General features: G+C 32.0%; 1 protein-coding gene and 1 long non-coding RNA gene across 2 annotated transcripts; one reads left to right on the forward strand and one right to left on the reverse strand.

Annotated features, from left to right (window-relative positions):
- Positions 1 to 3,721: 3,721 nt before the first annotated feature.
- Positions 3,722 to 5,633, forward strand: LOC127104814 (uncharacterized). The gene is made up of 2 exons (XM_051041968.1): positions 3,722 to 4,151; positions 4,321 to 5,633. Exons 1-2 carry the CDS (start codon positions 3,986 to 3,988, stop codon positions 5,631 to 5,633), a joined length of 1,479 nt encoding a protein of 492 aa, XP_050897925.1. The 5' UTR covers positions 3,722 to 3,985.
- Positions 5,634 to 7,363: 1,730 nt separating this feature from the next.
- On the reverse strand, positions 7,364 to 13,193 carry LOC127103706 (uncharacterized). Its single transcript, XR_007794793.1, has 2 exons — positions 13,072 to 13,193; positions 7,364 to 7,471 (listed from the first exon to the last, which is right to left on the reverse strand). It is a non-coding gene; the product is annotated as an uncharacterized LOC127103706 (long non-coding RNA).
- Between the last annotated feature and the right edge of the window lie 12,343 nt (positions 13,194 to 25,536).

The raw sequence follows: 25,536 nt of genomic DNA on the forward strand, positions 1-25,536 counted from the left end.
TGTGATAAAGTTGAATCAGATAGTGTCTTTGTAACCAACCAAAGCAAACGAAGTTGCAATATAAGGTAAGATGGAAGTAAATAGAATAACTAGTAACCTAATAATGCAAATTATGGTAGTTTGTTTGCAAAAAGTAAATTTGGGACACAAATTACCCTCAAATTGGTGACATGGCAGAATTATAAATTGGGGAAAGTTGTATTTTCCACAACATCTTCTTTTCTTATATTATAGATGTTTCATTATCAATTTTTAATATTCATGATGCTTTTATAATATTTTTAGGTTTCATGCGAATCACTAATGGAAGTGTTTTGAGCGTTGATACTCATTAAATAGACCACAAAGATTTGTTTAAGAACGAAGAAAGAAAGAAATAAACACGCTTATATTTTCCCTTGATTATTACTTAAAACCGAGGTAAAACGTGTTTCTGCTTAAATAAAAAATACAAAAAAAAATATGTTTCATCCCAAACGCCACATACCTCTCGGTTTCTATAAAAAAAAATAAGAGATGTAAGTTTTTTTTAAAAATAAATAAATTATTTACACAGAATATTAAAATAAATTATTTATACAAATCTAGATTTTAACAATGAATTCTTGGAGAACAACAAATATTTTCAAGTTATTCTTGGAGGACAACAAATCTTTGTTATTATCCAGATTTTGTTGTATATCATTTGTGTGCATTCTTTTCAAGTTCAATGGATTGCATGCATCCAATTTTTGATAAGTTATTTGTTCCTACCATGATAATTTATTTTTACACTTGCAATCCATCCTAGAGATCTGTTCAAATATTTCATTATCTTGAGCAAATGTTTTCATGACAAATGTTTTCACAAGAAAGATAACAAGATACATGTACTTGCAATTTACAACATGTTTAAGAATAAATTCCTCAATATTGTCAACCGAGAAAAACAATAAATTTTGGAATGTTTTCTTTAATTGACAACATAGGAAGGTTATTCCAAAAATAAAAACAACAACATTAACACCATTATGTTGTGATGGATGCAAGAGCAAAAAAAATATTGACAAAATATCATTTTTGGTCCCTTAACTATGCCTTTAGGTTTAAATTAGTCCCTTAATTTTTTTTCGTGTCAGATTGGTTCCTTAACTCTTTAAAACTTATCATGTTAGTCCTTTTCGTCTAATTAGCGACAGAAAAATTCAAAAATCGGTCGCTAAATCCGCCGCTAATTAGAAAAAAAAGACTAACTTAACACATTTTAAAGAGTTAAGGGATCAATCTAACACAAAAAAATTAAGGGATCAATTTGAACCGAAGGGTATAGTTAAGGAATCAAAAAGTGTACTTTACCAAAAATATTTTATTCAAGATAGAAGAACATAGAAGATTTTTCCTGTCTTGCAATCCATCCCAAAGCCTGATGCATACAAGTTTGGAGTGACTACATATAAGTTAGATTTATGATAAAATCTGATTAGCGAATGCTTTTATATTAAAATCTGATTATGTAATCCCTCAATTATTAAAGATAATTAAAGGATTAGATCACTAATTTATAACATAAAAAAAAGACACCATTTTAAAGAAATAAAAATATAAACTGCTATTGTTGGGATTCGAAGCATGTCCGGTCTGTAACTATTTTCCCTTCAATTATATTTAGAAACCGAGGAATTATGTGGTATTTAATTTTTTTTTAAACAAAACATAGCGCGTCTTGGTTATGTCGATTTTTTGTTGGGTGGGTGAAAGTTTTGTCATAAAATCTATTATTTGTAGTAGTGTTCTTGTGGAAGTCCAATAGTTTAATTATCCTGTAGGGCGACAAGGATCTTCTTGTGGAATTCCAACAATTTCATTACCCCGTAGAACGACCAGGATCTTCCTATCGAAGTCCAACAATTTAATTATCCCATATGATGGCAAGGAACTTCATATAGAAGCTTAACAATTTAATTACTCTATATGGCAGGAAGGATCTTCTCGTGAAAGTTCAATAGTTTTATTACCCCATAGGATGGCAGGGATCTTCTTGTGGAAGTCCAACAATTTAATTACCACCGTATGGCAAAAAGGATATACTTTTGGAAGTCTATCAATTTAATTAAGGCGACAAGGATCTTCCTGTGAAAATTCAGCAAATTAGTTTCGACAGTCAAACCATAATAACTTGTTAGAAATATCTTAATCTTTTACAAGAGTTTTCGTACATAGGCTTTGTTGTACGATGCTCTTTGAGTTCCTAATAGAAGATTCAAGGTATCTCTTCTCTTGGTGAACTTGACAAGTGTCTTTTGAAGATCGAAAATTTCATTTTTCAAAGTATCACATTCATTATACTTGTCAAGTTCAATTTGTCTTTTTGTAAGGATTTATATTTATTTCTCAAGGTTTTTATTTTTAAGTTCAAGAGAGGAAATAATATCCTTGGATGTGGAGACAATTTGTTCCAATTTGCTTGTTTCTTTTGTTAGTTTCTTACAAATGCAAAAAACATTATGATAAGAAAAGTATGAGGTTACCTCAGAATCTTGATGATTTACCATGAGATAGATATTGGCTTCTTCTTCATTGTATGAGGTTTCCATATCACTGTCTTCCCATGAAGCATAATCTTTCTTTCCATTTTTATGAGGTTTCTTATATTTGTTTTTAGTTTTAGTTTTTTGCTAAAGGAAATTTTGGCCCGATGTGTCCTTTGTTTCCACATAAGTAACATGTTGGGATGAATGAGGCTTTCTCCCTATCATTTTCTTGTTCCTCTCTTTGTTTCTTTTCATGCCTCAAGAATCTTTTAAAGTTCTTTACTATAAGGGACATGTCACTATTAGAGTCAGATTCCTCTACTATGAGTGCTAGACTTTTATTTTTCTTTTCTCGTTCATCATCTATGACAAGTCTTTTAAGTTCCATCTCGTGTACCTGTAATTTTAAAAAAAGTGTTTGTGTGTCCATAGTTGTTAAATCCTTAATGACTATTGAGTTTCCAACTACGGTTTAGGCATCTAAGAATTTTTACAACTAGTTCCTCGTTTGAAAGTGTTATTTCCAGAGTTCTCATATGACATATGATATGGGTAAATTGCCACTACTATGTAAATCTTCTTTCACCACTGTGAAAAAAGAGATACGATCATATGACCGTGATGACAAACTATGTCGCACGCTACATATCACAAAGGTTATCTCAAACAACCGTGGTGAAATATATTAAGGTCGTGGACTTGATTCCCAACCATAACATGATATATAATAATTGACATTCTAGCTATCACCATAGTGTCTTATTCAACTCTGATAAAATACTTTTTTTTTAAATAATCTTTTTAATTATTCTATTTATGTCCCCTTTTTTTAGTACTTATACGCTATATTTTACCACAATAAAATCAGCAAATATGCATATCTTTGTAACCAAAATATGACTATAAAATATTTTCATCAAACTCAAAAATATAACAAACATATAATTACAAAATATAGCTATACCAAAATGTAACCAGCCTAAATATTATTTACATCCAACATAAAAAAAATACTCCCTCCGTTTCTTTTTAAGTGTCGTTTTAGCATAAAGCTCTCCAACCAAGATAAATGAATTGTTATAATTTTTTTCCCATTGTACCCTCATTTTAATCCACCATATACTTTCTCTTTCTAAATAAAATTCATTAATATAAGTACTCATTAAATTATTTACTTCAAATAACTAATTCCATAATTTTCTTCACATAACTCTCTCTCTCTTCCGTTGCATTTTTCAACTACTCCTAAATTTTTGGAATTAATATTGCTTGCTATAGGAATACGTACTGCTTGCATTTTCATTAATGGCTAAAGGAAAACTTATTGCTTATTGTTTCAATGAATGGCTAAAGGAAAAAATATTCCCTCCAATTATTTTAATAAAAACTTAAGTTTCCCACCGAAAAATTAAAACCAGTAGTACATATAGTATGGTTTCATATTATAAGTTCAAAATATTTACAACTCATAAAATATGGATTTAGATAGTGATACAGAAACATCATTAACAAACCAACATATATTTGAGTTATATGAGTTTGATGAAGATAACTTAGAAGAGGAGTTTGAAGCAACCAATAATATTGATGAGTCCTGTGAAGATAACTTACAAGAGGAGGTTGAAACAAACAATGACACAGGTATATTTTTTAATTTCATGTGTGTTTGGTTACTTTTAATTCCTATAATTTATCTCATGTTTTTATCTCATGTTTTTATGTAAAATAATGGTGGAATCATATTGTGGCGTAATTCAAATCTAAGTTTTGCTTGTTTCTAGTAATCGTTTTGTTTTTTAAAAATTTACAGTGTATATTGCAGAAAATGTTGAAGCAGAACCTAGAGAAAAAAAGAGATTAAGAATCTTAAGCAATGAAGAACGCATGTATATTTATCATGAGCTACTACAAAAAAGCGTTGATGGAAAATTACGTAAAGGAGCTACAAATGAGGTGGCTTCATCAAATTCGGTTCCTCTAAGAACTGTTCAACGTATTTGGAAAAGAGCAAAAGAAAGTGAAACACGTGATGTCTCTCATAGGAAGACAAAAAATTGTGGACGTAAGAGAATTTCAATTGATGAGAATCAAATTCGTGAACTTCCTTTTAGTCAAAGAACAAACATTCGATCTTTAGCTTTTGCGTTGAAAACCAATCCAACATCGGTGTTCAGGCTTATAAAATCAGGGGCTATACGGCGTAATTCAAATGCCATAAAACCACTGTTGAAAGAAGAAAACAAAATATCTAGGCTGGAATTTTGTTTATCAATGCTTGAAGGTACACCACATGATCCAATGTTTAAGAGCATGCACAATATTATTCATATTGATGAAAAATGGTTTTATATGACTAAAAAATCCGAGAAGTATTATTTGCTCCCAGATGAAGATGAGCCATATCGGACATGTAAGAGCAAAAATTTCATTGCCAAAGTTATGTTCTTAGTTGCTCAAACTCGACCACGATTTGACTCAGAAGAAAATGAAACTTTTTCGGGTAAAATTGGTGTTTTTCCGTTTGTTACCCATGAACCGGCTATAAGGTCAAGTATTAACAGAGTTGCGGGAACAATGGTAACAAAAGCAATAACTACGGTAAATAGAGATGTGGTAAGATCATTCCTTATTGACAAAGTTCTACCCGCTATAAGAGAAAAATGGCCAAGAGATGAATTTGAGTCAACAATATTTATCCAGCAGGATAACGCAAGGACGCATATAAACCATGATGATCCTTTATTCCGTGAAGCTGCCACCAAGGATGGGTTTGATATTCGTTTAATGTGTCAGCCTGCAAACTCTCCAGATTTGAATATCTTAGACCTTGGTTTTTTCTCGGCTATACAATCATTGCAATACAAGGAAGCACCGAAAACTATTGATGAACTTATCAGTGCAGTGGTGAAGTCATTTGAAAATTTTCCTTCAATTAAGTCCAATCGTATATTTGTATCATTGCAACTATGCATGATAGAGATCATGAAAGAGAAAGGTTCCAATAAATATAAAATTCCTCATGTAAATAAGGAAAGGCTTGAAAGAGTAGGACAACTACCAATTCAAATTAAGTGTGATCCAATATTAGTACAAGAAGTCAAAAATTACTTAAACATGGAGTAATACTTATTGTAATTGGGATGTAGTCACATTTGAAAATTTCAAATAGAGTTTTTTTTTTTAAATTCCTAAACTTTAGCCATAAAAAAATAATGTTCCTGCACGTAACAAGTTAAGTTCCAAAACTTTAGCAAATATAGGAATTCAATAAAAAAATACAATAAGAATGAACGTAAGAAATGCAGTTCCTAAATTGTATCAATAAAAAAAGCAATAACAAGGAATTCTTCTCCATACTTATTAAGCAATAACAAGGAGTAAATAAAAAAAACAATAACAATGACTTCTTAAATAACAACTCCTATACCTTATGCACTTAAGCCAAATCTAAAATAGATACTCCATACTTAGTTCACAAATATTTTTCAATAAAATTTTGGAAGAAGTTTTTTTATCATCTTTTTTATCACAGGTCGAAACTCAACATGGTGGGAAGATTCTTTTCTGTTTTCTTCTTCTTCTTCAGGAAATTTGTTCAAATCAAATTCATAATCTGCCTCTTCATTTAAATCAAAATCCAATACAACTCTTGATAATACTTCATCTTCGTTGTCATCTTGTTCTTGTATCTTGTCAAAAGAGTCTTCCACTATTTCTCCTTCTTCTTGCTCCAATGAGTCTTCCACTCTTTCTTTTTTTTGAACATCCATGGAGTCTTTTGTTGTTTCCACCAGAGCTCTTTTGTTTTGCACTTGATAATTTAAACAATGCTACTGATCCTTTTTATAGAATTTTAAGTCTTCAATTGGTAAATTTGTTCCTTTGACAAAATTTAATGCTAATACATTTTTCTATGTAACATTGGAAGCTATCATTTGAATTTAATTTTTATTGACCAGCCAATACTTTGAATAGGAATGGGAGTTATGTATGGGAATGAGAGTACGTATTAAGAAAGAGAATTTTATGGAAAATGTGGAGTGAGTTATTACATATATTAAGAAAGAAAAATTTATGGAAAATATAAAGTTGAGTTATTTAAATAGTAAGGGTATAATTGACAAATTGTAACATTAAAACATCAAAACGACACTTAAATAGGAACAAAAAAAATCTTCTAAAACGACACTTAAAAAGAAACGGAGGGAGTAGTAAACTTATATTACAAACTTATGTATGATCAACCTTACCTATAAAACGCATTGAAAAAAAACATCAAACATGCATATACGTCTCTAAAATCTTCTTCTGATAATGATGTAGTGTCACTACAAAATACAATAAAAGATACACAACTAATATTTGTAATAGTAAAGAAACACCACAAATACTATATTTTTTGTTGATTAATATAAAAAATAATAATACAACACAAATATTTATCATTAAAGCATAAAGAAAACACAAGATAAATATTTGAACGACAAAATATATCCGCTTCAAATCAAATGCAAATATAAATCAAATAAATTTTTCATAAAATAATAACAAGAAAGTTTGCAGAGATGATTAGACGATGATGTTATAGAACTAGATCCATAATCCATTACGATATAAGAAATATAATATTTTATTAATATGATAATAAGGCATACATGAGAACAATGCTATAACAACACAACATAAGCCATATATAATAATTCAAACACGTTTAAAGGAAGTGAGGTTCCTTAAGTGCTTCAATGGCTGATCCGACACAGCAGCTTCATAATTGTTAGACGATGAACCGTCTTTGGCAGAAAGAGTGAGGTGGTAGTTGGTCCCTGCAACAACCTGTGATTCACCTTTGATAAGTTTCTCAAACTCCAATGTTGCTCCTTTTTGCTTGTTGTACTCGACAACTGCGAAACGGGCTATTTCAATCACATATGGATCAGTGATGTTCTTTATGGGAGTCCAACCTCCTGGTATAGCTTGATTCAGAGTGACAGAAGCAAACAAAATAAGGAAGACGAGACTAAGGGATTGGAATCTCATGATGTCTGTTAACTTGAGAAATCAAGATGGTGTGAGTTAAACTCTGGTATGGAGGAGTAGTTATATATAATGTACAAAAGGTATGCCATGTTTGGTGATATACTCTTTTATTCATTGAATTAAATCAAAAATTTCATTTGATTTTATTTCATGAAAATAAAACAATTTTTTTTGACCAACTAAATAAAATCTCTTTAATAATATATAATATTTAATAAACCTACAATTAGTTTAATAGAAAAGTATGGTCAAAAGTATTATATTTAATGTCATTCAAGGAAAATGTTGTCAAAAGTATTATAAATAATGTTATTCTAAAAAATGTCATACAATGTTTCTGTTTTTTTATATATATTTATTTATATAAAACATTTGTATAATAGGTTGTTCTATGTTTTTGATTTTATCTTAATAAATGATAAAATTATTTTTTTTCAATTTTTTTAAGTAATAATGATAAATATTTTTCTCCTATATTTTATAATATTTGACATGCACTTTCTTTCTTTGTCTCAATGAAATATTTATTCCTTGTTTAATTTAATATTTATTAGTGACAAAATATTTGTTCTGTGCCATTTAATTTATTAGTACAAATTATATAATTCTAAAAATATAGAACAATTACTTTTTTTACAATAAAAATAAATAGTCAATATTTATTATTAATAAATAACAAAATAGGAGACAAAAAGTTATCATTCATGTATAAAAAAGTGCAAGACAATCATTTTTTGTTAATATAAAAAAATGGGACACAAATATTTATTGTTGATGCATAAAGAAATATGTGACAAATATTTTTCATCGATACACAAATTAATTAATAAAATGTAAGTTCAAGAAAAGGAAACATGTTTTTAACCTATAGGTGAAAATTGAAGATTGTATCATCATATAAATAACCCGGTTTAAATTTCTTTGGCCCATAAAAAAATAATGAAAAAATAAAGGGAATATAAACCATTAAATTCAAGATGTGTGTGACTGAAGTGGAGGAGGGTCTCCTTACCTTTCGTTGGCTCAAAAGGCAAACCACATGATCCATGAGTACCAAAGACCAAGAACTAGGGTTTTGCGCATAAGTAAATATCATGATTGTAATATTTATGAACCATGGTCCCAAGCAATAAGAATTAAGGTTTCACCCCTTGATTCCATATTGATTGCACCACCACAATCTCTAGGGCTTGATCCTCAAGCAAACCCTAGCTTTTGTCAGGTATAAAATAAATAACCACAAACTTTGAATCTATAATGTATGTTTGAGAGTGCTAACATGAATGAATGATGCATACGTATTTGATATGAATGAGTACAGATGAATCTCAAACCAAACGTCAGATGAAAAGTAAAAAGGGGAGGGCAAATTTTGGGGTATGACAGTTGCCCCTATTTAATCATCGTACCCCTGAATGCGCGAATTGCGACACCTTTTCGGGTATTCAAGGTAGAAGAGGATTAAATACCAAAATATTCGAAAATTTTCCCACTGAGAATGGTTGTAATGTGAGAAGGTAAGTGTATTGGGAATATGGAATGACAGGTAGACTTTTATAGCTTCATCTCTTGGGAATTGACTAAAATACTCTGTTGGGGAAATATATCAGTCGAAAAGGAAAAGCATGATATGCATGCTATATGGAATGTATGTTTAATTTTTCATAATACATGAAATTATGTATTCTACATAGAAACATGGGTTATTTTATGATAGATGAATGATATCCACAAGGGTAAGATTTTTTTGGTTTAGAGTAGACTTCGACTCGCCGATAGCCGCACCAAAGAACATGTAATGAAGGAATGCTTTATGTTACCACCACTACTGGATATGTTCACTTGATCCTGCTGGGGAGGAAAGTGTGTGATCTGATCGGGCATTCATTGAGATGCTCTCATATATCAAGCACTTTCCAGGTAATCAAAGCAACACACAAAGCTTTGCTTGTTCATTTTCAAGGCTTCATGCTATGAGCGAAGTGACATGATTCCACATGGTGATGAATTATGCAATGGTTAACCAGATGCTCATGTGGCGGGAGGTGGGAGATTTAAGACTAGGATAAAGGTCATAAAGACGTGATTCTCTGATGCCAACTTCAGGCTCAACAGTTGTTGTCACACCTTTGCGCTGTTTTAAAATAGGGAGAAAACGTGTACCTTAGTAGCCTACCTCTTCCCCAGACTGTAGGGTGTCTGCATGAATTTCCCCAATCCCAAATTATGAAGCAGTCTTGTCATGGGAAGATCTTGATTTGGCTTTCCCCAGTGTCTTAAAACTGTATCTCCTTGATCAACCATTTTCGGGAGTGTTTGACTTCTTGTGCTCTTGAGGTGGCATGCCCCATTATGAGCCTTGAAGTGACTTTATCCCTGGTTAGCTAAGCTTGGAGAGATTTGTCTTCTCGATATGATTGCCCCAGATTGAATGAGTCTTGAAGTGGTATTCACTTCTTCTCAAGGGAATGTTCAGGCGTTTTACCCTTTGGTATGATCAAACTTCCCATTATGGAAACTTTCTTGATGTCAAATGCTTGTTCGCAAGTAAAACTGTTTATTTTTCAAATGATAATTCTAACGTTATGTTTATGTAAATTTTGAAATCCAAATATGGTCACTAAAATTATGACATATAATGAATGAATCATTAGTTAATATGTCATATCAATACCAATATAAATGATAAGCAAATCTTTAAGAGTCAGTTTTACATGATCCTACTGTAGTATGCTTTTCGAAATAAGCCATGCTTCAATTAGGTCTTTTGAGGGTTATGATGTGGCCTGGTTCACGATTTTAGAAGTAAAGGATACAAGGCTCGAAACCTTTTCTAACCCACCCATTCTCCTTGATGTTCTTCAGTCCTACGTTCAGCTAGCTCAACACAAATGCTCATTTTCAAAATGGATTTTGAATAGTAGATGTGATGGTTAAGGAACCCATGAGATTTTGAGAGTGACAATCACCCACCTTTTACTTTTTCTTGTAGCCACCCGAATTTTCTCTTGTTGAGGATTCTTGATTCCTTTTTTTTTCTTTTTTTTTTGCTTTCCCTTATTTTTGCCAGGACTTATCCCTTTTTAATCTTGCAGTCCATCGGGATGCCCTTATTTTCTCCTAAGTCACGTATTTTCAAGTTTTCGACTTAGCAGACTTTTCATTTGCTTTTGATTTCTTTGTATTTCTCATTTTTCTTCTCTTTTGAGAAAAAATTATGTGACATTTGCTTGATTTGTTGAAAGGGTTATGAATGCCTCGCTCCTTTTTTTGGTAAGGGACAACCATTAGGGATATGTGATTCAATCCTCGCCTGAGGGATATTATATGGTTGATCCTTAGATGGGATACTCTCATTTTTGAAATTTGAATGCACGGTCAAACTAGATGAAGACTACCCTACCCCTAGTTAAGACTGAGGGTTTTATGTACAGAAAGAAACCCCTACTCTAAGGCCTAAAGCGTTGACTAGGGATTATCTTCCTTATACCTCCGGTGTTTATGGATTTGAAACAATGTCTTACATCGTCAACAAGGTTTTATTTAAAAGCATACAACCAGTAGTCTCGTGTACTTTAATTTCATCATTCTCTTTTGATTTTTCTTAAACAAAAGTATGATATTGAAAAAAAGATATGAGTGAACACGAATGGATTGATTCAAAACATGCATATTCAATTCATTATGATTATTATTCAAAAACAAACAAGTTTTTACAAGTGGATATTACATTGACAAACAAGAAAAACTAGAGATGAAAATGAATGAAAAAGTGATCTTCAGTGTTGATTAGTCACCATTTGTGCTAGAATTTTCATCAGTTATACATCAAGAAACCAGGTAAATTGTAGAAGTTTCAGCTTAATTCTGGGTAATTCGAGTCAGTTTGTGTCTTAATAGTATTTTCTTGGTTTGAGTTTCTGTTATCTATTTTTATGCTTTTGGTATGTGTGGCATGTTGGATCTAGGTATAAAGGCACAAGGAATCAAGGATCGGACGCAGGACATGGCCAGAACAAGGAATCAGAGAAAGAAAGAAAAAAAAGTGCAAGCATCTTCCCATATGCATATGTACTCATGTAATACGCGTATGAACCTGCATTATACGCGTACCTTACGATTTTTACCAGAAAGGAGAAAAAACATGTTTGCTTCCCTTACGCGTAAGAATTTAGGCATCTAAGAATTTTTATAACTAGGTCCTCATTTTAAAGTGTTATTCCTAGAGTTCTCATATGACATATGATATGGGTAAATTGTTACTACTGCGTAAATGCTCTTTCACCATGGTTGGAAAAGATATACGATCACGGTTGACCAACTATGGTAGGGTAAGGCATAATAGTAAGTATGTTGCTTTCCAGCACAAGCATATGACCGCGATGACAAACTATGTCGCACGCTACATATCACAAAGGTTATCTCAAACAATCGTGGTGAAACATATTAAGGTCGTGGACTTGATTCCCAATCATAGCATGATATATAATAATTGACACTCTAGCTATCACCATGGTGTCTTATTCAACTATGATGAAAGACTTTTTTTTAAAATATTCTTTTTTATTATTCCATTTATGTCCCCTTTTTTTAGTACTTATACGCTATATTTTACCACAATAAAATCAGCAAATATGCATATCTTTGTAACCAAAATATGACTATAAAATATTTCCATCAAACTCAAACATATAACAAACATATAATTACAAAATATAACTATACCAAAATGTAACCAGCCTAAATATTATTTACATCCAACATAAAAAAAAATAGTAAACTTATATTACAAACTTATGTATGATCAACCTTACCTATAAAACGCATTGAAAAAAAACACCAAACATGCATATACGTCTCTAAAATCTTCTTCTGATAATGATGTAGTGTCACTACAAAATACAATAAAAAATACACAACTAATATTTGTAATAGTAAAGAAACACCACAAATACTATAATTTTTGTTGATTAATATAAAAAATAATAATACAACACAAATATTTATCATTAAAGCATAAAGAAAACACAAGATAAATATTTGAACACAAAATATATCCGCTTCAAATCAAATGCAAATATAAATCAAATAAATTTTTCATAAAATAATAACAAGAAAGTTTGCAGAGATGATTAGACGATGATGTTATAGAACTAGATCCATAATTCATTACGATATAAGAAATATAATGTTTTATTGATATGATAATAAGGCATACATGAGAACAATGCTATAACAACACAACATAAGCCATATATAATAATTCAAACACGTTTAAAGGAAGTGAGGTTCCTTAAGTGCTTCAATGGCTGATCCGACACAGCAGCTTCATAATTGTTAGAAGATGAACCGTCTTTGGCAGAAAGAGTGAGATGGTAGTTGGTCCCTGCAACAACTTGTGATTCACCTTTGATAAGTTTCTCAAACTCCAATGTTACTCCTTTTTGCTTGTTGTACTCGACAACTGCGAAACGGGCTATTTCAATCACATATGGATCAGTGATGTTCTTTATGGGAGTCCAACCTCCTGGTATAGCTTGATTCAGAGTGGCAGAAGCAAACAAAATAAGGAAGACGAGACTAAGGGATTGGAATCTCATGATGTCTGTTAACTTGAGAAATCAAGATGGTGTGAGTTAAACTCTGATATGGAGGAGTAGTTATATATAATGTACAAAAGGTATGCCATGTTTGGTGATATACTCTTTTATTCATTGAATTAAATCAAAAATTTCATTTGATTTTATTTCATGAAAATAAAACAATTTTTTTTACCAACTAAATAAAATCTCTTTAATAATATATAATATTTAATAAACCTACAATTAGTTTAATAGAAAAGTATAGTCAAAAGTATTATATTTAATGTCATTCAACCTTTTTTTATATATTTTAATTTGTATTAATGATAAAATGATGGCGTGAATTTATTATTATTATTTTTATTTAAAAATCCATGTGATTTTCTTTTCTTTTATTAATTTTGAAATTATAAAAGGTGAAAATATTTTTAAAATGAAATTATAATTTATTTAACTTATCTATAATACTTATCTATATTTTAAAATAATATATACTTATTTATATATTAACTTTAAATTAATTAACATTAAAATAACTTATTTTAAATTTATATATTACAAAACTATCATATAGATAAGTACATAGTTTTGTAATCTTATATTTAATAATATGATATTATTCTATAAATATTATTTAATATTTAATAAATTATTTATTCCTGAATTTAAATATAATATTGTTTAAACTTATGTATTTTTTCTAATGTTATTAAAAATTAATATTAATTTTGTTTAAATATGAATATATGTTATTAAAAAAAAATGAATGCAAGTTATTAAAATGTGTTTAAATATGAATATGAATTTCAATATGTTCCAAAATTATTTCGGATTATTTATAATTTAAGTGTATTTAAAGGAAAGTTATTACACGTGTTTAATGGAAAGTTATTTCTAATTATAATTTCTTATTCAATGTGTTTAAATGTATGAATTTCAAGGAATATATTTTTCTGATTTATAAGGGTCATTATTTCTAATTTATAAGTTCATTATTTTTAAATAATGTTACATTTAAATTCAGAAATAATAAGAAAATATATTCATAAGTATTAAATTTGTTAACATTAAGAATTAAAGCACCTTGCTCCAGTTGGAAATTAACTCGTGCCATGAGGATTTTAATAGTTGTTAAAATTAAAATAATTAAAAAAGAAAATCAATAAAAAATTAAAATTAATTTTTAATAACATTAAAAAAATTATGCATTTAAATTCCAAAATATATAATTTATTATTAAATATAAAATAGTTTTAAAAAGTAGTATAATGAAATATGAAATATGACAAAACATTATGTAATATACTCATTTTCGTAGCAAAGCTAATCACAACATACAAGTTGACTTAGGGTAGGTGCCTCTGGTAATAAATATGAAGGTCATTGGATCAAGTCCTCTTGTCCTCAAAATTATGCAATTTTTAAAATTTTCAAACTTAAAATAATAATAAATAAAATGTCACGCAAATATGACATTTAAAATAATTAAAAATAAAAAGAATTATATAGGCACCTGTGTCATTTCCCATCAAGATTTAAAAAACAAAATATTTATATTTCAAGGTTAGTTTTATATAAAAAATTACATCGCCTATATGACAGGGATAAAATGGTATTAATCCATAAGTAAATAAGAGACAAAAAATACATTCATATATAAAAAAGTGAAAGACAATCATTATCTGTTAATATAAAAAAACACGACACAAAAATTTATTGTTGATGCATAAACAAATACGAAACAAATATTTTTCATCGATACAAAATTAATTAATGAAATGTAAGTTCAAGAAAATGAAACATATTTTTAATCTAGAGGTAAAAGTTGAAGGCCATATCATTATATAAATAACCTGATTTAAATTTAATTGGCCCATAAAAAAATAATGAAGAAATGGAAAGGGATATAAACCACTGAATTCAAGATAGGTGTGACTGAAATGGAGGATGGTCTCCTTACCTTTTTACTTTCATTTTTAGTGTACTCACATAATACATTAAAAGGGTGGCACCAACATGTATGCTTTTTCCATATGATATAGTTTACTTACAGACTAAATGAGGATTTAAATGGGAGGTTAGAGTTTTTGAGACGAGCCTTAGAAACACATGGCTTCTGCCTAAGCAGAAGTAATATAAAGTATATGGAATGTAAGTTCAGCAAAAGAAGAAGTGTTTCTAACCTAGAGGTGAAAATAGAGAAAAGAGATAGATGGAAGCAAATTTTCATTCATTCACTTGATCAAGTTAGTTACAACCAGTAGTTATATAGAAGTTTAGGATCTAACAACCTCTAACTAACTCTAATTAACTGTAACAAACTTTAGCTTAAGTGGAATATAACATGGCAAGACTACACAAACCTATGGTGTTCAACTTCTGAATGTAGCTTCTGAAAGCAGCTTCTCAATGCAACATATGAATGCATCTTCTGAAGGCTTCAACTTCTGAAAGCTTGTGCAACTTCTAAAGGCCTCAGTGAATGCCTTAGCCTCTGAAGGCTTCATCCTCTAAAAACTTCCTCTTCTCAAAGCTTTAGCCTCTGATAGCTTCAGATTTTGAAAGCTTCAGCCTCTGAGAGCTTTAGCTTCTGAAAGTTGTAGCCTCTGAGAGCTTTTGCTTCTGAAAGCTTCAGCCTACGAGAGCTTCAACTTCAACATCCTCCATCAAGCTTAGCATGATACAAGTCAAGCATGTTAAGCTTGGAAATAAAATGATTGAAGTTTTGGGGTGGTTTTGGATTTGTGAAGAAGTCAGTAAGTTGGGCTTGAGATTTTACAAGTAGCAATTTTCATACTCCTTGCAGTAACTTGTCTCTCACGAAATGAAAATCAATCTTAAAATGCTTTGTGCGCTAGTGAAAAACAAGATTAGCTGCAATATGAATTTCACTTTGGTTATCACAATATATTACATGTGGCTTACTACATTGGACTCCTAGATTATGTAAAAAATAGAGAAGCCATTGAAGTTCACAATTTTCAAAAGATAGAGCCTAATATTCAACTTCAGAAGAGCTATGGGAAATAGTTTGTTGTTTCTTAGCCCTCCAAGAAGTTAAGGAAGAACTAATGAAGAAACAATAGCATGAAGTAGATCTCCTAGTATCCAAACATTCGGCCCAATCAGCATTTGTAAATCTAATAAGCAATATATTTGAATCTTTTCTGAAAAATAATCCTCTTCCAAGTGAAACTTTCAAGTATCTCACAACTCTAAAAGTTATGTCATAGTGTGTAATGGTTGGTGATGAAAGGAATTGAATAAACTAATGTGTCACGAAAGCAATGCCAGTTCGGTTGGTTGTGAGATAGAGCAATTTCCCAACCAATCTTCTATAACTGAGTATGTCTTCAAAAGGTGCATTTGAGTTTCGATGTAATTTAATATATGGATCAAGAGGAGTTTTGGCAGTCTTGGAGCCAAGAAGATATGTGTCTTTTAACAAATCCAAACAATACTTTCTTTGACATATGCTAATTCCAACTTTAGAATGTGCAACTTCTACGCCTAGAAAATATTTCAGTTTTTCAAGATATTTGATTGTAAATTTAGTGTCAAGTGTGATATTCACCTTACTTATTTCATCCATAGAATTTCAAGCTAGGATTATATCACCCACATACACTAACAAGGTAGTGAAATGTGAATTTGTGTGACAAGTGAAAAGAGAATGGTTAGAATTTGATTGTTTGTAGCCTTGAGTAATAAGGAAACCAATCAGCTTCTCATAACATTTTCTGCTATCTTGTCTTAAGCCATTCAAGGTCTTTAGAAATTTGCACATTTGGTTTGGTTTGGGACTTGTAACACCATGTGGCACTGACATGTATACATCCTCATATAACTCTCTATGTAGAAAGGAATTATTTACATCTAGTTGATGTAGATGCCATTAGTTTATCGATGCTAATTCCAACAAGGTCCCGAAAGTATTGATCTTTGTCAAAGGTGAAAATGTGTCAAAGAAATCAAGTCCCTCAATTTGATTATAAACTTTGGATAAAAGCCTTTCTTTGTATCCTTCTATGGAGCCATCAGCTTTATGTTTCACTTTGTAAACCCATTTGCTTCCAATATGTTTGACATGTGGTGGAGGATCAACAAAAATCCAACTTTTGTTATGCTTCAAAGCCTCTGGCTCTGAGTTCATTAATTTGACCCAACATTTATGCTTGCTTGCCTCTTTGCAACTATCTGGCTCACCTGACACAAGGATAGACAAAGCAAAATATGGTTGTGTAGTAGACAAATTATTTAATGAATGAAAGTTTTCAACAGGATATAGTATACCTAAAGAATGATGATCAACTAATTTCTTTGAAAGATTTCATATGAAATCTGATAAATGGCTAGGCTTTTGAGTAGGTCTATTGGATCTACTCAAAATATGTGGCTCGGGAATGGTTTCAGGTTGAAGTGTGTTTATGTTGATGGGATAAGGAGAAGCATCACTAGAGATAATGTCTTGTTGAGATGTATGAACATCAAGTATTAATGTATGGTCAATAGGAATTTTAGCTTGGTGATTAGTAGCGGTAGGAATTATGATTGGGTCAGTATGACCATTATGATCATGGTGATATGTCTAATTGAAGAAGAGGTTTGAGTCATAATAAGGCGGACCATGATCATGGTAGATAACATGTCGAGAGACAAAAATGTATTTTTGTGTTTAAGTCAAGAATTACAACACCTTTGAAACTTGTCTTGTATCCCAAAAAAACAACCTTTCTATCTCTAAAATCCAGTTTAGTTCTATTGTTTTGTAAGGTAGTAGCATAACAGAGGGATCCAGAATCTTTTAACTCAATTAAGTGAGGTTCAGATCCAAATTTATGAAATAAGGGTGATTTGTCATGAAGTAAAGGACTAGTTGTGTGATTTATGATGTAGTTAGCATGAAGAATGGAATAAGACCAAATATGTTTAGGTAACTTAGACTGAAAAAGTAAGGTTCTTCCTACATTTAAAATGTGTTGATGTTTTCTCTCAACTCTCCCATTTTGTTGGAGAGTTTCAACACAACTAGTTTGATGTTCAATGCCTTTAGAAGAATAAAATTCAAGAATGAGGGACCCAGGACCATTACTTTTCCTAACAATTTTAACTTTGCAGTTATATTGTTTTTCAATCATAAGTAAGAATCTTTGGACAAGAAGAGTAACTTCAGATTTTGTTTTACAAAGAATAACCCAAGTAAATCTGTTTTAATCGTCAAGAGAAATTATGAAATATTTTTGGCCATGTATAAAGGGAATAGACAAAGGACCATAAATGTCAAAATGGATCAACACATAACATTGAGTAGCTTTATTTTCACTAAGTTGAAAATGAATTTTTGTATGTTTTGCATAATGGCATATATCACAAACATAGTTCTTATTTATAGTTACAAAAGGCATGTATTTATGTAAACTACTAAGTCTTCTATTTGATAAATGGCCTAGTCATAAATGTCATAGAGTTGTCTTGGGAATGAAAGTAGAGTGAGGTGAAACTTGGGATGCGGTGATGTTGGCTTGATGTGAGGCTTGTGTGATGGCAAGATAATCAATTCTTCAACTAAATCAGACGAACCAGTCATCCTTAAGCTCTTTTTTTCCTGAATTGAGAAATTTGCATTATTAAAATTCACTATATAATTTATATCAAAGCATAATTTTGGAACTGACAATAAATTAAGGTTAAACTCAGGTACAAACAGAACATTGTGCACTATGAAAGCTAGTGAGAAAAAAATTCCATAACATTTTCCACTGCTATATTACCATTAGGTAATCTAATGTTAACAGGTGCTATATGTGAAGGTAATAGAAACACAAGAAAGCAGGGATTTGAATTGGGTTTCAAGAAGTTAAGCTTTTGCAACCCAAGGAAATAGACAAAAAACTAAGAACAAAAATAATAAACACAATTATTTTTATCCTGGTTCACTGTTAACAAAGCTACCTCCATTCCACCCGCTAAGGTGATTTCGCCTTATCATAATGACTTAATCCATTATAATCAAACTTGATTACAACACAAAGACCAACTGTCAATGTCTTCTTGGGTAATGATAACACCAAAACACACTGCATATTTGACTCAACTCACACATGTTTTATTGTCATTTTACCTTTATTTTTATTATTATGTTGGTGTTTTGGCTGTGTTTCAGGTACCTAGTCAAGTAACAGTCATTACAAGAATAAACGAGACGAAACAAAAAAAAAACAGGCAAAGAAGCATGTTTTGCACACATGGCGTTCAACATGGCATTCTGCATGATGTTCAGCATGGTATTCGCCACAGAGGTGGCCATGACGTGGATGAAGTATCCCACGTCTAAGAAAATGGCAAGACCAAGTATGCATGTTTTAAGCCTGTGGCATTCGCCACACCCTGTAAATCCGGATATGCGTCAGCTGTTGAGGAATTTCATCCACTCCTCCCTACTTTCTCTTACACGAATTTAGAAGTTTGACCTGATTTTTCTATGTTATTGGAGCAATATATATTCAAATTAGGACTCATATTTTAGTCTTCCATGCTTAGTGAAACATAAGCCATATAATTCACTATTTGAAAGCTCTAACTCTTCACATCGGGGAGTTATTGCACTTGTTCTTGTATTAAGTTTGGAGCATTTACTTTGTAACAGTTAATCTTACCGACATTATTTTCGTATTCATGTTTTTCGTTGATTTATTTTTGTACCAAATTCAAGTCTCCATTGGAGCATGTTTTTATAACTAAGCAATTTTATTATATCGTTTGCTCCTTTATATGTAATTTTATTTGTCTTACTTTGCAAAATTTATCTATTTCAAACTTTACTTTCTGCATTGAGTCATTATATTTTTATTAATTGCAAGCTCTTATATAACTTTAATTTACAAGTTTAATTTACCTATTGCACGCTTTAATCTTAATTTCTATGCCTAATATGTTTAATTCCAAGTTTCAACTACATATTTCTTTGTTTACCATGAATATGTCTGGCTAAATTAATAGTGTTGGAATGTGAGGACCGTTGATTCAACGGTACTCTATATGCTACCCCTTTAGAAATACTTTTGGGACTGTTTTGGTTTTATTTCAATTTTCCGTTATAAATTTTGATTCGGTTACTATGAAAGTAGGACCGTAAATACACCAAGTAAGATCGAAAGTCGTCTGGTACTCAAGATTAAATTGTTAAGTTTTTAATTAATAAATAATGCGAGATCACTTTATTGATTAATTAGGAAGGTTTGATATTTATATAAATGATTTTAAAACTATTTTTGGATGCACTTATAGATTTAGGATCCGGTTGGCCGAGTGAAAGTCGGGAACCCTTTAAAGTCAAGTTTTCAAACCAAAACCACTTTTTAACTAAGTAAAAGAATAGAATTTCCAAGAAAAGGTTTTTCTTCTTTAAAGAAAATGCATTGGGTAGGCGAGAGCGAACGATATAAATTCGAGGGTAAAATCTGATTCCGAATACGCTAGAGCGACGATTCCCTTTTAATTAATTATTTTTCAAGGAAGAAAATATTGTCCCGAAGGTAGTTCAGTTTAGGAGTAATAAGAGGATCATTGGTCAATTAGAGTCGCATTCCAGTATTACATATCTGAATTCATTCAAGTTTATTATTTTATTTTTCTTACTTAAATATTTGTTCAGATCACCTTAGATAAACACCGTAGCAATAGAAAATGATAGATCGATTGTTAGGTCTCTATGGGTTCGACAACCTTTTGTATTACTCTGATAGACTTCGTATACTTGCGGATACAACCCATCAAGTTTTTGGCGCCGTTGCCAGGGACCAATTACATAAAATATCATAACCTTGTTGTTACAGCGTCTAGATTAAGGCACCCTTTTTTCGGTCAATGCAAAGAACTCGCAGTATCAGAACTTTAGAAGATCCAATAGCTAAACCAGAGAGATACGTACATGCACGACTTTTGCTCCAACGAATTAAAAGAGCAATGGAAGATGATCAAAACTATAGGGCACTCAAGGATTTTGCCTTACCCTCTAACGAAGAACCTCATTCAAGTATTGTTAACTCTGCAATCACAGGTAACAACTTTGAATTGAAACCCACTTTGTTGTAAATCATACAACAAAACCAGTTTTTTGGTCTCCCAATAGAGAACCCAAACCAGGACCTAAAAGTGTTCATTTAATTAGTTGACACACTAAAAATCCAATAGCGCTGCTCCAGAGGAGATGTGTTTACATTTATTCCCTTTTTCCCTCAGAGACAGAGTATGATCATTGTTAGATTCCCTCCCAGCCAATTCAATAACTACTTGGAATGACCTGAAGAAATTAGAGAAGAAAGAAATGAAAGGAGGTATATACGAAGTTAACAGCCTATACCATATGAGTGCCAAGATGGAAGCCCTAGCCCAAAAGCTCGAAAGCTTAGTCATATACCCTACAAATACCATAGCTGCAATACAAATCGGATGCAAAATCTATGGAACCCCAGGGCATGTCCTTGCCGAATGTCGTCTACTAGCTGAACCAAACCTATATCAGGTCAAATATGCCTAAGGAAGGCCTTATTCAAACACTTACAACCTTGGATGGAGGAATCATCCAAACTAATCTTACAAGAACAATAATTCTACTTTTCCTCAAAACAATGCACCTCAAAGACCACCAAGTTTCCAAGCCCAAAGAGCGGCTCATCCTATACAAGCTACCCCTCAGAAGTCAAACCTTGAAAAGATCATGGAAAACTTCATTTCAGCTCAGACTCAACAGAATAAAAAATTTATGAATCAAAACATTCATATTAATGAGCTGATTACACAACTAGGTAACAAAGTCGATCACGTGGTAACCTACAATAAGATGCTGGAAACCCAGATCTCTAAAGTAGCGCAACAATAAGTTTCTCAGGCTACACCAGGTGGATCATTTTCTAGAAAACCTCAACCTAACTCTAAAGTCCATGCTAATTCTATTTTGCTGCAAAGGGGAACTACATATGATGGGCATGTAGATCCTAGGTTGAATAACAAGCCAGAGCCACCAAAAGAAAACATTGCAACTACACCAGAAAAACAAGCAGTAGAGGAACTTGTAGAACCAGAGAAACAAATAGAGGAAGAAATTAAAGATAAGGGAGAAGTAAACGATAACTAAGAGAATCATATAGATGTGCCACCTTCTCTTTATAAACCCCCAATTCCCATATCCGCAAAGACTTAAACAAACCAAACAAGACACCCAATATAAGAAGTTTGTGAAGGTAATTGAAAAATTCACGTCGAAATACCTTTCACTGAGGCTATTACCTAAATACCATTGTATGCTAAATTCCTAAAAGACATTTTAACAAACGAGCACAAGCTTGATGATCCTAAACCATTATAATGCAACACATTTGCTTATGATAAATTAGCCAAGAAGCAGAAAGATCTTGGAAGCTTTTCTATACCATGTGTTCTAGGAAGACATGTTATTGAAAAAGAACATCTGGATTTGGGCGCAAGTGTAAGTTTGATGCCTTTAGCTGTCTGCAATAGATTAAACCTAAGAGATATGCAACCAACTAGAATGTCCCTTCAACTGGATGATCGATTAGTTAAGTACCCAATCGGTATATTAAAAGATATTCCAATTAGGATTGGTCAACTTTATATTCCAACAGAATTTGTCGTAATGGACATCAAAGATGACGAAGATATCCCTATTCTTCTAGGTAGACCCTTCCTATCAACTGCTGGAGCCATGATAGATGCTAAAAGAGGATAAATGACTTTCGAAGTAGGTGATGAGAAGGTTGAGTTTATCCTATCCAAATTTCTATAAACACCCACCATAGATGACTCATGTTGCGCCATTGACATTATTGATGAGTATATAAGAGAGTTGGATAAGGAAGAACCTATCAAAACAATAAAGCTTCCCTTTACACCCATAATGGAAGACGGTGGATTTAAGGAAGCTACACCATATATGGATGACAACCTTTATAAATGCCTAACACTTACCCCTGACCATATACCAGGTCCTAAGAAACCCTCAATAGAGCTTAAGGAATTACCTAAGAATATAAGATGTGAGAATCTTGATGTAGCACCTCAAATTTGCACCCTACCATTTTGTACATTCATTTCATTTTTTTGGGTCATTAACATCACATTAACATTGCATAAACATTGCATTCACATTGCATAGTGCATTGCGTTTCATCACTCAAAATTGAACGGGAGAATCCATCTGTGCAAGAGAGCGAGGGTTTTTTTAAGATAAAGGCTCTGGGGGTGTTCTAGAGAGCTTACATGATCCAAGGTTCATTTTGATGCAACTTGGCCAAGTGTTGAAGGCTCAAAGTCCACAGTGCATGATCAAGTAATCTGAGGCCTATAAAAGTCAATTGTGAGTCGACTGAGGGCTAGGAGGTGGAGAGATGGTTTGAGACGCTTCCTTCATGTCCCAAAGAAGGTCATTTGTCATTGCAAATACTTATCTTGAAGAAGAAATCATTTCGTCCTTTCTCCGAACTAATATTGGAAATTCAAGTTGAGTTGGATGCTCTGAGTTGATTACTGAAAAGTTGAATCGGTTTTGGGGATTTAACTGTGGTTGCATTAAGCCCATTCATTTCCTTTTGTTAAGCCCACAAGTTTATCCCATTAACCATTTTTTTTATATCCATATCTCATCTTGAAAATCTCATAAGCCCATTAAGCCCATTTATCCAATTTTAATCCAAGTTCATTAATCCATTTGTATCCATTTGATTTAACCCATATCCATTTAATCAAAATCTAAATCCACTTTTATTTTTAGAACCCATTCATTACCATATCCATTTCTAACTAACCAAATCCATTTAACCATTTTTTAACGGCTATCCAAATTCCATATCCCTCAAAACCACTTTTATTCCAATTTAATCATTATCCAATTTCATATCCATTTTTTACTATAATCCATTTTATTAAGACAACCCATTTCAACTTGATCCCTTTTTCGAAACCATTTTCCAATTTTAATACATTTCTTAACCCAAGTCATTTGGTCCATTCATAAAACAATTATCCACTTCCAATGTTGTTCATCCAAAATTCACAAGAGAACCACAAGTCCAAATCCAATGTTAACTTGCAAAGAAAAAGAAGAAAATAATAATAAAGTACAGCAGCTCCAAACGCACTTCATGCTATCTAAACGCAAGCGCACAAGCCAAGCCGGTAAGCCACAAGCAAAACGCAGCTAGTACGCACAAGCCAATGCCGACGCCGTTAACCAAGCTCCAAACGTGAGCCAGCCATGAACAAAATTCTGTACCACCAAAAATTCTGCATCAAATACAATTAAAATTCTGCATTAAATTAAAATTCTGCATTATAAAAATTCCACATAAAAATTCTGCATTATAATTGAAAACAAAATTCTGCATTTCAATGACCAATTCACTGCATAAATAAGAATTAACCTGCATAATGTGAAAGAGCAAAATGCACATAAGCTTCATTCACTAATCACCTTTTTTTTTTGCTTAATTATGATTATAGTTGGATTAGTGCTTCCATATATAAACTTAAACCATAACAGAAAAAAGGGGTTAATCACAACTTCACAATCACATTTTCAGAATCATAACAGAAAATCAAAAAAGCGAAATTCACACATTCTCTCATTTTCTCCACTTTTCACCAAGAACCTTGTGCACTAATTCATCCAATCCTATAAACTTTTGTGGAACTTTTCTGTTGATCTTCATTTTGCAGGTAACACTGAGTTTCTGTTGATCAAGATCAAAGCAAAATCGTGACCGTATCGAGCTGTTGCAAAAAGCTGCTTCTTCCATAATAGTCCACGAATTCGTGTTGATCCAAGCACCTCGAGCTGCAAGAACGTAACGGCAAGCATTCTTGGACGATCCTCTTTATCTGTTTCGCATCGCTAAGCTCCAGATCGCGCGGAACCGGTACTGCACTTCACCAAGGTTGGGAATCGAATTTCACAATAGCTTAAATTATGTTAGGGATTTGGTAGAGTATTGATTGTAGAGTAATCTGAAGCTTTTGGATTGTAAATTCGTTGAGAGATGATTGAGAAATCCGCGATTTGAGTTTCGTCCCCATTCTTTCTTTCCATCGATTCATGCTGTATGTTGATTTATAGACGAAATCGTTTGTATAATTGTATTCCTGATGAAAAACTGGTTCGATCGGTATACGATTTATGCATTTTCATCAAGATTTGGCCATGACCTCATCTGGAACGGACGAACACGACGAACACGCTATGAATGTTCATATTTTCTGGAGATTTCCCTGCTTTGATCCTGTTTGCCGTCCGTTTCAATTTGGTTTCGCGTTTTTGGATCGCCAGAACAAATCATAAGCTGACACGTCATTTAGTGAGGACGGCACCGTTTTGGCTTCTGCATCTGTTATTA

The sequence above is a fragment of the Lathyrus oleraceus genome, chromosome 7 (assembly GCF_024323335.1).
Source record: "Lathyrus oleraceus cultivar Zhongwan6 chromosome 7, CAAS_Psat_ZW6_1.0, whole genome shotgun sequence".
Taxonomy (NCBI): Eukaryota; Viridiplantae; Streptophyta; class Magnoliopsida; order Fabales; family Fabaceae; genus Lathyrus; species Lathyrus oleraceus.

Coding starts and splice junctions, on each gene's coding strand:
- LOC127104814 (XM_051041968.1), top strand. CDS start 3,986: ATGGATTTAGATAGTGATACAGAAACATCATTAACAAACCAACATATA. Junction 4,152..4,320: donor TGAAACAAACAATGACACAG/GTATATTTTTTA, acceptor AAAAATTTACAG/TGTATATTGCAGAAAATGTT.